The 13,918-nt window shown below is 34.4% G+C and overlaps 1 protein-coding gene across 6 annotated transcripts in view; it reads right to left on the bottom strand.

Moving 5' to 3' along the window:
* The window catches only part of LOC141611738 (high mobility group B protein 3-like), a 30,240-nt gene extending 16,582 nt beyond the window's left edge, over positions 1-13,658 (bottom strand). Inside the window, exons 1-23 of one of the 6 annotated variants that reach the window (XM_074430352.1) lie at positions 13,348-13,658; positions 12,493-12,612; positions 12,333-12,390; positions 12,185-12,229; positions 12,004-12,084; positions 11,811-11,900; positions 11,615-11,659; positions 11,482-11,525; positions 11,206-11,370; positions 10,570-10,662; positions 10,410-10,467; positions 10,264-10,308; positions 10,083-10,163; positions 9,882-9,971; positions 9,686-9,730; positions 9,553-9,596; positions 9,277-9,441; positions 8,019-8,108; positions 7,859-7,916; positions 7,713-7,757; positions 7,532-7,612; positions 7,303-7,392; positions 7,122-7,206 (exon numbers count right to left, since the gene is read on the bottom strand). In XM_074430352.1, the coding sequence (XP_074286453.1) occupies positions 7,186-7,206; positions 7,303-7,392; positions 7,532-7,612; positions 7,713-7,757; positions 7,859-7,916; positions 8,019-8,108; positions 9,277-9,441; positions 9,553-9,596; positions 9,686-9,730; positions 9,882-9,971; positions 10,083-10,163; positions 10,264-10,308; positions 10,410-10,467; positions 10,570-10,662; positions 11,206-11,370; positions 11,482-11,525; positions 11,615-11,659; positions 11,811-11,900; positions 12,004-12,084; positions 12,185-12,229; positions 12,333-12,390; positions 12,493-12,612; positions 13,348-13,541 (1,848 nt within the window). In that variant the 5' untranslated portion in view covers positions 13,542-13,658 and the 3' untranslated portion in view covers positions 7,122-7,185. Of the gene's footprint in view, positions 1-7,121; positions 7,207-7,302; positions 7,393-7,531; positions 7,613-7,712; positions 7,758-7,858; positions 7,917-8,018; positions 8,109-9,276; positions 9,442-9,535; positions 9,597-9,685; positions 9,731-9,881; positions 9,972-10,082; positions 10,164-10,263; positions 10,309-10,409; positions 10,468-10,569; positions 10,663-10,889; positions 11,002-11,205; positions 11,371-11,481; positions 11,526-11,614; positions 11,660-11,810; positions 11,901-12,003; positions 12,085-12,184; positions 12,230-12,332; positions 12,391-12,492; positions 12,613-13,347 lie in introns of those variants that run through there. The other 5 variants (XR_012528721.1, XM_074430369.1, XM_074430363.1 and 2 more) reach the window with 5 other exon arrangements.
* Between the last annotated feature and the right edge of the window lie 260 nt (positions 13,659-13,918).

Here is a 13,918-nt window from a genome sequence, read left to right as displayed (position 1 = left end):
AAAGGAATACTTATAGGAAAATACATTTAAAATAAATAATTCGAAATTTTATGTGCCTTATAAATAATAATTCCACCTAACATCTTATATGGAAAAAAAATCGCTAGTGTCATTATAATTGTCTTATTTTCTGCAAACCTAACTTTTAAACCATATTTGGTTGCTATATAACCTATATTGTTTCAACAAAAATGAAACTGATAGAAATATTTGTTACGAATCCAATGTCAAATGAACTAAAGGGGTGTTAGAATGAAATGAAATGAATTTGGGTGATTCTAGTGTTTGGTTGGGCATTTTGGAATGGAGTTAAAAACTCCTTGGAATCAATATCTATCTTCCCCTTCAAGTTTCTAACTTCATTTCCTCCTCCATACATTCTAGAGTGAATCAAATAATAAATACTTCGAATCGGGTTCTAAAACCATTCCCCCATATTATGTTCTTTCATTCTAATCTATTCTGACCTTTTGAACCAAACGCCCCAAAGATGAACCCAATCTAGGTAGTTAGGGTAAATAGAGTATGTAGCCTATGGTAGGTCGGAGATTTTAGGGGTTTGAGTTTAGTTAATTAAGGCCCCATTTTTTGGACTTAATTTCAGTTTATTCATTTCAATTCAACTTTATTCAGTTTAGTTCATCTCTTCACTAATTAACTCTTAGGCCCTATTCTTTTCGGCTGAAAAGAGTTGAATTGAACTAGACTTAATGAAGATGAACTAAACCAAAATAAGAGAGAATTTGTGAAGAGATGAGCTGAACTAAACCGAACAAAGTTGAGCTAAATTAAACTGAACTGAATAAAGCTAAACTGAACTGAAATGGGCTGAAACTGAGTCAAAAGGAACGAAGCCTTATTTCAGTTCAGTTTAACCCAATTCAATTCAATTTATTTTAGTCTAACTCCTTTAAATTCAGATCAGTTGAACTGACTACCGAACTCTCACAACTCGTTACCATTTCCTATTGAGTTTGCGCGATTCTATGAGTCGATTTAAAGGCCAAGTCCTTCAATAAGTTAGTTGAATGTATTATCACAAAAAGCAATTATACCTAACACTTAATACATAACAACTTGGAAGTAATAACTTCAAAAAAATGACAACAAACAACTAATTAAACCAACCTAATCTATATAATAACATAAAAAGCTTAGCTTGACTATCATATTGTGACACGTGCCAGTCTTAGAATCTCTTGGAATGATGTGTTTTATAACATTTTTGTAATCTTATAACTAATTAATTATGGGGCATAATCAATACTACTTTTATATTTCAAGTCCCTAACTCTTCAAATTTTCAGCTATTTATCGATAATTGATTCATTTTTCCAAAACATTAAACCCATTGTCCACATATTTTTAAGTGAAATAATGGGTGGAGTTAAAACATGGCCCAAATGAAGAGTCATATATATAATAACATAAAAACGCTAGATTGATTAGCTAATAGAACGATACATGGCGGAATATAATTACACGGTAGATTAAAAAATAAAATAAAAACAGAACACGGAAAGACAAAGTAGTAATCATCCATCTTATATAAACTTTCATCTCTCTAACATTACTTGACCCCATAATCACAATATTTATTTACCTTTAAAGCAAAACTTTCATATTCTACAATTATGAAAATTCAACAAATTTTAGGTATAAAAGGAGATCAATTGATAAGAACTCTAACATATTCTTAGCAAAAAAAAATTGTTTGTTAATTATCTCTTTTTTATAATTTATTCCATTTCATTACTAGAATATTTAATTTACATATTCTATTAGATTTTTCAAAGCTTTCCGTTGAAGAGATAAGAGGAAAAATAGAAGAAAATAGAAGAATATGACAAGCATTTATTGTATAATTCGTTCCTGGCGTTGTTGAATGTTGATAAAGTCATTTGATCGATATCGCCGATGATCGAATATGACTATCTATTGTGGTGGAGAGAGGTCAAGCTTTGGTGAACAAACTCTAGTATCTTAACCAAATTATAATATTAGTTTTTTAGTCTCACATTTTTAATATTCATAGAATGTTTTTGTGAAATTTTTAATGTATTCATAATTGACAATGTGTAGTGCATTTGTTTGGATTGTATTAATTACAATAGATTACAAATGTATCGACCAAAATAAGTTTAGTGTAATTTATAAGTATAGTAGTCTCTTATATTTTTAACGAACTCGGTTAAAAGTGTAACATGGAGTAAAGTAAAGTAGAAGGACCTAAATTTTGGATTAAACTAGCTATAAGGACCTGAGTTATTTTTAGGGAGTTTTAAGGAACCCCAAATTCTCTTTCCGTCAAATTTAACGGATGTTTATAGCACCTTTGTTTCATTTGCATGTGGTTATCTTTGTCTTTTGTGTTTTACTTTTGCATCTTCATAGACGGGAGATGTCCTTCTATAATTATAGATGGGTCAAATATCCACCCACTTTAACATAAAGACAAGCAACAAGTTACATGGTGGGCCCAAAAATGTCACCACTTTAAACATATTTGATTCGTCTTTCACTTTAAACGGATATATCTGTCTATAGTGAGACTAATTGATAAGTATAAATCCCGTACACTTCACAATAAATCTAGAATTTCAGACTTTATTATGTTATTTATAAATTTTAGAATGATTATCCATTACTTTTTATATGTCTTACCCTTGTATTTTAATGTGAGGAAATAATTTGAAACTATAAAATAATTAAGATAATAATGTCACTACATATGTATTTTATTGTAAATGCGTTTTTATTTTGACACGAAGCTAATGATAGTAGTGTCATTGGAACGGGGTGATGGCGGATATAGACTTCTCCCTATCCATACCCAGTTGCGTTTCTAGAACTTCGCTAATGGGGGTTCGACTTTTATAGACAATTTTTTTAAAGCTAAAATCGCTATTTTAATTTATCGACAATCTATAAATATAATGTTTTTTTCTTAAAATAGCATTGGTACCAAAAAAAATTTTATGTTATGTATTGAAACATTTGATAAAACTCATTACAATATATATGCTAGATAAAATTAACAAGTAAAAGAAATTAATGAGATCAAATACCAAAAATAATTTATCAATTGGGAAAAAAATTAAGGTGGAAAAACATAATGACAAAACTATTATTCTCTTTGATTATGTGGAATTGCTTTTTTTTTTATAACATAACTATTATTCTCTTTGATTAAGTGAAATTACCAATAAAATAAGACGATATACTAATAAAAACGGAGTACATAGTCAAAATGAAAATTGTGCAATTACAAATAATTCGTCAAAACGAGATAAATGGCACGGAACGAACAAAGTACTGAAGTAGCACTAAAATAAACATGAAAATCAATTAGAAAAATACAAAAGAAACACAAAAGACAAAGACAACCATGCAAATTAACAAAGTGCCAACAACATCCGTTAAATTTAACGGAAAGAGGATTTGAGGTCCTTAAATCTTCCTAAAAATAATTCGGGTCCTTATAGCTAGTTTAATCCAAAGTTTGGGTCCTTATTCTTTACTTTACTCGTGTAACATGTCTTTTAATTTCGAATTTTTAACGTGAGAATATTTCATGAATATCTATATGATTTTATCTATTATACCCATCCCATTTATTTATTTTTTTCATTTGATTAAACGGTTAAGAGGAATTGTGGGAAAAATATTTTATTGATTAAATATCATTAATTATTTCCAAACTTACAATTATGGTAATACTAGTATACTACCTACTACTTTCATAATATTATCATTTTAGTAAAGTTGTAAACTAAGAAAAGTATTATAGAGATGTCGAGCAAAAACGATATTACTCACTACAACCGCCAAATGAAAAATAATAAATGCCCTGTTTGGTAAACATCGGATTAATTTCAGCATAAGCAGATTGCAAAAGCAGATTTTATTAGAAGGTTTGACTAGCATATTATAATTAGCAGAATTAATTTGAGTGTTTGGTAATTGACAGATTACGATTAGTAGATTTTTACTTTTCTTTGTAAAATGAAGAAAAATTTCCTATTTTACAATATGCTAACCAATATGCTTGGGTAAGCAGCATATTGTAAAACAGCATATTGACCCCAAATATCTTTGTTTTGAATATCTTTGTTCAAAACACTAAAATTAGCATATTGATTGGTCAAACATGCTAAAACTCTTGAATATGCTAAAAATTGGCTAATATGCTGTTTACCAAACAGCGCCTTTAACATGATTCAATAACCATTAAAGAAAAGCTAGAGAAGTCCCGTAATTTTCACCGGAAATTAAACTAGTTTGTACAATTCAAAGTCTCCTCAAAACCCTAATAGATCATACTACTCACATTTGCTCAAAGTTCATTATATAAGCAAAATTAAATCAGCGAAAAAAGTGAAATAACAAAATGTGTATACTATCGAATTATGGCCTTCATCCTCATTCATCGTATAATTATGATAGATTCATGTGAAACAAACCTAAACTCCATACAATTTCGTAAATTTCACGAGCAATAAAACTAATTTACCGCAATCCACAAGTTAACCTTATCAATAGACCAAGAGGTGTGCCACTTAATCCTTGACTTCAACTCTCATGGATGCACGTGTTTAGAGAAGAGGTAGTGAAAATCGGTTGTTAAGATATTTTGTTTAAAATATTAATCGTAATTAATACTACCAAAGAATCAGATCAAGAAAGGATACAATGAGATATACAATTACGAAAATACCCCCAACTTTGCTAAAACACAAGGCCTACACGTTTCCTTCATCTACTGCCTAAAGTCTCCAAAATGACTATGTTTGTAGTGAAATGACAGAATTGCCCATATTTAGATAAGGGAATAAATAACGTGAGGACGTATAATCGTCTACCACGCATTTAAGCTAAACCTTTATTGCCTCAATTTAATTGTAAACGGGCCATATAACTTTTTAATTAATTTATGAATGAGGCCCACTAATTTTGCTACTACTAGTCATTAGCTCAAGGAGCAAAGAGGCCCGATGCAGATGCTTACCCAATTCAACTACTTGCCCAAACTTGACAAATACTACTCCATCCATTCAGGGACGGGAGATGATAAATTTTCAATAATGAGTATGAGCGATGAGAAAAAGGAATATACATCGAATGTATTACCTTAGATTTTATAGTTTTTTGAGTATAATGTGTATTTCTTCTGAGCTTATTATCTTAAACTTTATTTGGTTTTGAGCATATGTCAATTTTTTCTGAGCCTATTAAAGTTTATAAGTTAGATTTTATTTTTTTTCTGTCAAAAATCAAATTTAACCAAGTTTATATGAATATTTTTGAGCTTTTATTGTAATTTTTTGAATTTAATGTTTAAGTCAATGAACTCAAAAACTTTATAGTAAAACTCATAATTTTTAAAACAAAACTAAAAAACTTTATTATAATGCTCAGAAACTATATAATTGGTGGTAGTACATCAGATGTATAATCCACTTACTGTATGAGCGAGTAATGATATTAAAAAAAAAAGTTTTTCTATATGATAACCCTGTGTTTTTCAGATTCTACATGGTAACCTTACATTTTCAAAACACACACATGGTAACCCTCTACTCTATTAATACATATTAGCATGACCCTAAACTTGTATTCCGTTAACTTTTCCGTTAAGTAGCTAACAGAAAGTGACATGACAGATATAATTTTGATTTTTTCTACATAGTAACCCGTGTTTTAAAAAATTCTACACGTTAACCCTATTTTTTGTACAAAACACGCAAACTTAAAACATACTTATTCAATTAATCATCTTTCTCTCATTGTCACTCGATTACACTAAAAATGGCAAATATCACCCATTGAATGACCAAATCTCCTTCCTTTCGCTCCTTGGGGGTTTCCTACTTTAAAATTTAGAGGATCTTGTTAAAGGCTTTTTCAATATCAAAAGAAGATATTTCAATACTCGTTTATATGACGGATATCGGAGGAATGTGTTTGATAGAATTATTTTTTCTTCGGGTAGCTCACTTAGTCACTTTGTATATCTCCTTTTGTTTAATAGGTGAATAAGTTAGTCTCCCTCTTTATAACTCGTCCATTCGTTGACTGAGGGACTTTGACCAAATGACTAGGCCTCTAACACAAAGAGGCAAATGATCAATCGTTCGGGCGTTGGAAACAACCTGAATAATGAAATTTATAATATCAAGTAGAAGGAGGTGGAAACAATTCGTTAACATGCCCCAACTCCCCAAGCATGAGCGTATCAAAAGCAAATAGGTTAATCAAGTGAAATGAGAGAAAAATGATTAATTGAATGAGTATGTTTTTAAGCGTGTGTGTTTTGAACAAAAATAGGGTTATAGTATAGATTTTTTTTTAAAACACAAGGTTACCATGTAGAAAAAACTCAAAATTAAATCCTCCATGTCACTTTCCGTTAACTACTTAACGGAAAAATTGACGGAATACAAGTTCAGGGTCAGGTTGATGTGTAATAATAGAGTAGAGAGTTACCATGTGTGTGTTTTGAAAAGGTAAGGTTACCACGTAGAATCTGAAAAAACACAGGGTTACCATGTAGAGCGTTCCTGATAGCTCCTCCTCGCTCCATCACCGATTATTTGTTAATCTATTCTATTTTCCGCTCATATCATTTGTTTATCATTCTATATTAGGAATGCTTGTAATGGTCTGATCTTTCACGTCAATTATTGACCACTTGGCATCCAATAAAAGAGAAATAATTGTGTTCACTGGGAGAACGTCCTCCTTACACTCAAAGCAGGGCCATCCTTCTCATTTTCATTTGGCCATTCTTCTTTGAGCGTAGAGAGGACGTTCTCCCGGAGAACACTGGCATTTTCCTCAATAACAATAAGTCAATAACCAAAAATGATCCATACTCTTCCCTTGATATTGATGTCAAAAACAAAGGTCTCTAGGCATATATTAGAACATTTAGAAGACAACAGAGTAGTAAGCATCTTAGACAGCCTCCAATCCCTGCATTATGCTAACGCTTTACTTTGGCAATATCTCCAATTTAGGTAGAAAATATGATCAGAATTGCGGGACTGAATGTTGTAAGAACATACAAATCACTTGGATAAATAAGCTTTGATAATGTGGAACTCCCTATAATCCGAGGATCATACTGCAAAATGAACCACTTGAAAAGCCTTAATCGTCCTGTTGTTATGTGCATCGGCAAGCCTAGTCATCATTCTCGACCTCCTTCAAATCATCAATCAAGGTACAATTAGACACCAGCGCATTTGAGAAAAGCTTCGAATGAAAAAACAACTGATTACGATCAAAAATTTTATTCACCTTGCCACTGTCATCATCCTCATCCTCATCATTAACCTCAGACCCGGATTTGTCTGACTCGTCTTCTCGCTCATCTTGAGATTCTTCAGCCTACATTATCAACACATTACAGATCATTATCAACACATTACAGAATACAGATCGTTTTTAGCACAATCATACACACTTTGAGCTACAAACTTCCAAAAGCACAAGACCACAAAGTTCAAAAGGCAATGTACTTATGTACCCGTCTCTTTTTGTAAGCCCTCATGTTTTTTTCATAGTCGGCCTTCCTTTTCTTCACTTCTTCAACATAAGGCGCCTTTTCCTTAAAGTTAGAAAACACACAACACAAATCAGTATACAAGAGTTTCACTCGGCTGCACAACAAAAAATTACGAAATTTAAGCAATAGCCACTAAACTTACAGCATCAGACATTGATTTCCATTTCTCTCCAGCGGCTTTCGCAAACTATAAACAAAAGACCGATCTGGTTAACAAAAGCTGTCACAATTTACAAATAATAGAACAAATTCAAATAATCTGCAAATTCAAGAATGAAGGGGACTCACAGTAGCAATAGATTTGTTATCGGGGTGTTTCTGCTTATGCTGAACTCGGAAATCTTCCCTAATATTGACAAAACAACAAACATAAGAGTCACAGCAAGGAAACTAAGGGCATGACAGTAAACCAATAAGGAGAATAGTGGATCAACAAAGCGAAAATTACATGAAAACAAAGAAGGCACCAGGTGGCCTCTTGGGCTTCTTACGGTGCTTGGCTGTCCTCTTCTTAGGAGCACCTTTTTTCACAGAAAGCCTGAACAAAATTTCCGAAATCAATCGTCATACACGACAGATTATAGACAGATCTTGCATTAAAAGTGCATATAGCATCATCAGAATAATACAACTGTCACTCTAAATTTAAGAGGTCAACTTATAAAGAACAAGTACTCTAAGGGTGTGTTTGGATTGAGAAATTTGGAGGGAAAAGAAAGGGAGGGAGAGTAGGGGATTTAGATTCCCTTGTTTGGATAGCAAATGAGGATGGAGAGAAATGGAGGGGGAGAGATTTGAAGGGATTCAGTTTCCCTCCTCCAAGCCTAATCAAAATCTCTCTACAATAGGCAAGATTTGGAGGGAAATCGTATCCAAACAATCACCCCCCATTCCTCCTCCCCTCCCCTTCTCTCCCTTTCCCTTTCCTCCTTCCCCCTCCCCTTCTCTCCCTTTCCCTTTCCTCCTTTCCCCTCCCCTCCCTTTCCCTCCACTTTTGCTATCCAAACACACCTTACACACCCTAGGGTGTGGTTGGATTGAGGGATTTGGAGTGAAAAGAAAGGGAGGGAGAATAGAGGATTTAAAATCCCTTGTTTGGATAGGGAATTAGGGTGGAGGGAAATGGAGGGGGAGAGATTTGGAGGGATCGAATTTCCCTCCTCCAAGCCTAAACAAAATCTCTCCACAATAGGCAAGATTTTGAGGGAAATTGTATCAAAACACCACACTCCATTCCCCCTCCCCTACCCTTCTTTCCCTTTCCCTTTCCTCCTTCCCCCTCCCCTCCCTTTCCCTCCACTTTTGCTATCCAAACACACCCAAAAGATCAAAAGCAATCAATCCCGGGTTTCCAATCTACCCCAATTTTTCGAATCATTGATTTGGCATGTAAAGAGCCGTGAAGTTGCTATAGTAGAAAAGCAACAACAACAACAGAGCCTTAATCCCAAAATGATTTGGGGTCGACTGACATAAATCATCCTTAGAACCGTCCATGGGTGATCACACACCTCAAAAATGTGAAAAAATAGAAAAAGAAAAGTGAAAAGCAAATGGGGAGTGAAACATAATGCAAAATGCAAGTTAAACTTGTAGGTTTTGAAAATCAAAGTAAAAAATAGATCAAAAGTCTAAACAATGACTAAATTACAAGCAAAACATGTTTGAGTCAAAAATCATAAATTTTGGTACCATCTTCAGCATACCTGTTCACGGAAAATATTGAGGGTATCTCCGTGGTCCCCAACAACTTATCATGCTCCTCAATATCAAACTCCGGCTTTGCACCCTCTTCTAACATAATATCCCTGCTTCTTTTCGCTTTATCTTCCTTAGGCTTCACGGGCGAAACAGGTGGACCATTTTGCAGTCTATTCAACAGTAAATTAAGCTAAATCAATAAAACATATCTAATTACCCAACTAGCAAAAGTCTCTAATATGATATAATCAGTCAGTTAAGCACTCGTGGTTTTTTCATACTCAGCTTTCCTTTCCTCCGCTTTTTCAATGTAAGGCGCCTTTTCCTAAAACACATAACACAAACCAGTACAGGTGTTTCAGTTGAATGCAAAACAGCAAATTGCGAAATTTAAGCAATAGCTACAAAACTTACAGCATCAGACATTGACCTCCATTTCTCTCCACCAGCTTTCCAAACCTATAAACAAAAGATCAATCTAGTTAACATAAGCTGTACACATTTAACAAATAATAGATCAAATTCACATCATCTGCAAATTCAAGAATGAACGGGACTCACAATAGCAATAGATTTGTAAAGGGGGTGCGACATTCAAAAGTTTATTTACCTTGCCACTGTTATAATCTACCTCCTCATCATTAACCTCAGACTTGGATTTGTCTGCCTCGTCTTCATGCTCATCTTGAGAACCTTCATCCTACATTTTCAACACATTCCAGATCGTTTTTAACACAATCATAAACACTTCGAGCTACAAACTTCCAAAAGCACAAGAGCACCAAGTTCAAAGGGCAATGTACTTATGTACCCGTCTCTTTTTGTAAGCACTCGTGTTTTTTTCATAGTCGGCCTTCCTTTTCTCCACTTCTTCAACATAAGGCGCCTTTTCCTTAAAGTTAGAAAACACACAACACAAATCAGTATACAAGAGTTTCACTCGGCTGCACAACAGAAAATTACGAAATTTAAGCAATAGCCACTAAACTTACAGCATCAGACATTGACTTCCATTTCTCTCCAGCGGCTTTCGCAAACTATAAACAAAAGACCGATCTGGTTAACAAAAGCTGTCACATTTAACAAATAATAGAACAAATTCAAATAATCTGCAAATTCAAGAATGAACGGGACTCACAGTAGCAATAAATTTGTTATCGGGGTGTTTTTGCTTATACTGAACTCGAAAATCCTCCCTAATATAAACAAAACAACAAACATAAGAGTCGCAGCAAGGAAACTAAGGGCATGACAGTAAACCAATAAGGAGAATAGTGGACCAACAAAGCGAAAATTACATGAAAACAAAGAAGGCACTAGGTGGCCTCTTGGGCTTCTTACGGTGCTTGGCTGTCCTCCCCTTCTTAGCAGCACCTTTTTTCACAGAAAGCCTGAATAAAATTTCCGAAATCAATCGTCATACAAGACAGATTATAGACAGATCTTGCATTAAAAGTGCATATAGCATCATCAGAATAATACAACTGTCACTCTAAATTTAAGAGGTCAACTTATAAAGAACAAGTACTCAAAAGATCAAAAGCAAAATCTCGGGTTTCCAATCTACCCCAATTTTTCGAATCATTGATTTGGCATGTAAAGAGCTGTGAAGTTGCTATGGTAGAAGAGTAACAACAACAACAACAACAACAACAGAGCCTTAATCCCGAAATGATTTGCGGTTGACTGACATGAATCATCCTTAGAACCGTCCATGGGTGATCACACACCTAAAAAATGTGAAAATATAGAAAAAGAAAAGTGAAAAACAAATGGGGAGTGAAACATAATGCAAAAGTCGAGTTAAACTTGTAGGTTTTGAAAATCGAAGTAAAAAATAGATCAAATAGATCATAAGACTAAACAATGACTAAATTACAAGCAAAACATGTTTGAGTCAAAAATCATAAATTTTGGTACCATCTTCAGCCTACCTGTTCATGGAAAATATTGAGGGTATCTCCGTGTTCCCCAACAACTTATCATGCTTCTCAATATCAAACTCCGGCTTTGCCCCCTCTTCTAACATAATATCGCTGCTTCTTTTTGTTTTATCTTTCTTAGGCTTCACGGGCGAATCAGGTGGACCATGTTGCAGTCTATTCAACAGTAAATTAAGCTAAATCAATAAAACATATCTAATTACCCAACTAGCAAAAGTCTCTAATATGATATAATCAGTCAGTTAAGCACTCATGGTTTTTTCATACTCAGCTTTCCTTTTCTCCTCTTTTTCAATGCAAGGCGCCGTTTCCTAAAGCACATAACACAAACCAGTACAGGTGTTTCAGTTGAATGCAAAACAGCAGATTGCGAAATTTAAGCAATAGCTACAAAACTTACAGCATCAGACATTGACCTCCATTCCTCTCCACCGGCTTTGCAAACCTATAAACAAAAGACCAATCTAGTTAACGTAAGCTGTACACATTTAACAAATAATAGATCAAATTCACATCATCTGCAAATTCAAGAATGAACGGGACTCACAATAGCAATAGATTTGTAATTGGGGTGCGACATTCAAAAGTTTATTTACCTTGCCACTGTTATACTCTACATCCTCATCATTAACCTCAAACTTGGATTTGTCTGCCTCGTCTTCACGCTCATCTTGAGAACCTTCAGCCTACATTTTCAACACATTCCAAATCGTTTTTAACACAATCATAAACACTTCGAGCTACAAACTTCCAAAAGCATAAGAGCACCAAGTTCAAAGGGCAATGCACCAGTCTCTTTTTGTAAGCACTCATAATTCTTTCATAGTCGGCCTTCCGTTTCTCCACTTCTTCAACGTACGGCACCTTTTCCTTAAAGTTAGAAAACACACAACACAAATCAGTATACAAGTGTTTCAGTTGAATGCACAACAGCAAATTCCGAAATACAAGCAACAGCTATAAGACTTACAGCATCAGACATTGACCTCCATTTAACTCCACCGGCTTTCCCAGCCTATAAACAAAAGACCGATCTGGTTAACAAAAGCTGTACACATTTTACAAATAATAGATCACATTAAAATCATGTGTCAATTCAAGAATGAAATGGGACTCACGGCAGCAACAGATTTGTTATCGGGGTGTATCTGCTGATACTGAACTCGGAAATCCTCCCTAATATAGACAAAACAACAACCATCAGAATCACAGCAATGAAACTAAGCACACGACAGTTAACCAATAAGAGGGATAGTAGAGCAACAAAGCGAAAATTACATGAAAACAAAGAAGGCACTAAGTGGCCTCTTGGGCTTGTTAGGGTCCTCGGCCGGCTTTGTTCCCTCTTCTAATACAATGTCCCTGCTTCTTTTCGGAACAGGTGGAGGATTTTGCAGTCTATTTAACAGTAAATTAAGCTAAATCAATAAGACGGAACAATTACCATTTCCAAATTAAAAGAAACGAGAGAAAAGATTGCCAACAGAACAATCAACATCTTCAAGTGAATAGTTTTAATTATGCAGTTATATGCAGTTATCACGACTGTAAAATACCCATAATCCATTATAAACGAAAATCAATCAAATGAATGATAACTGACTCCTCTCTCTCTCAATCATTCGTTTGACTTCGATTTTAAAATCCCTCACAAAGAATAAAAATGCGAAAAAATAGACTGGGACGGAGTGAATACAAATCACGAGTAAGGAAAATGTTTCAACATCCAATATTACCCCTCAAATTAACACCGTCTCCACCACATTAGAGTATGTAGTTTATCACTTTTTCTTAAATCCTTCTAAAGTAAAAAGGGGACGATAAAATTGGGGTAATGAAACATCACATTAACAAAAAAATCCAAATACTCATTAATACCACAAATTCTCATTGAAGACGGACAAAATCCGTCACTTCAGACAGACCTCTCACAAAGAGCTAGCAAGTAGCAAAGGGTTACACTCGCAACCCAACTCCCAAAAATAGTTAAAATTATCGAGTTTTGCAACAAAAGTCCGACTTTAGCATAATTCTAAAAAAATACGAGGAAAATTTGCACCCAAAATTTTCATTTCTAGGTCCGCCCCTGCAAATAATGGACAAAAAGCTAATTAAACAACAGTAAAGTGTAACCTGGAGGAACGACGGCTGGGTTGAGTGGGGCCCAGAGAGGGGGATTTGAAAGGTTTAGGAGGACGCTTAGGCTTGAGTTTAAGACAGAGATCAACAATGCCAAGTTTCTGGAAACGGTCACGGTTTTGCTTAATCCTTTGCTCTCTAGTTTGCTGATAGTCTGAAGCTATGGCGATTCTTCTTGTTTTCGCCATTGTTGTGGAATTTTGAGTTAGGGTTTGCTGGAAGTTTGTTTAATTGTTCAACGGTCCAGAGGAGGAAGAGAACATTACCAAAGTAGTGTGTGTGTTTCGAGGAGTCTATTTTAGTGGATTTTGTCACTGCTTTTAATCGGAGTTTAATACACTATGCTATGGAATCATACGAAAACACGTAAATTCGTATGATATCGTATGATACCGCTTAACATCGTAAATCCCATGTATGAATATCATGCAAGGTTTATTAGTGAAAGTTTAGGGGGTCACGAAAGAGAGGTTTCCCAATAATTTAGTGAAAAACGTCTTTTTCAAGTATTGGTGTGATACATTATGTCACTATAGTCTATAATAGCATATGCAAAATAAGACAC

The sequence above is a fragment of the Silene latifolia genome, chromosome 1, assembly GCF_048544455.1.
Source record: "Silene latifolia isolate original U9 population chromosome 1, ASM4854445v1, whole genome shotgun sequence".
Lineage (NCBI taxonomy): Eukaryota > Viridiplantae > Streptophyta > Magnoliopsida > Caryophyllales > Caryophyllaceae > Silene > Silene latifolia.
This window is presented reverse-complemented; position numbering and strand designations above follow the sequence as displayed.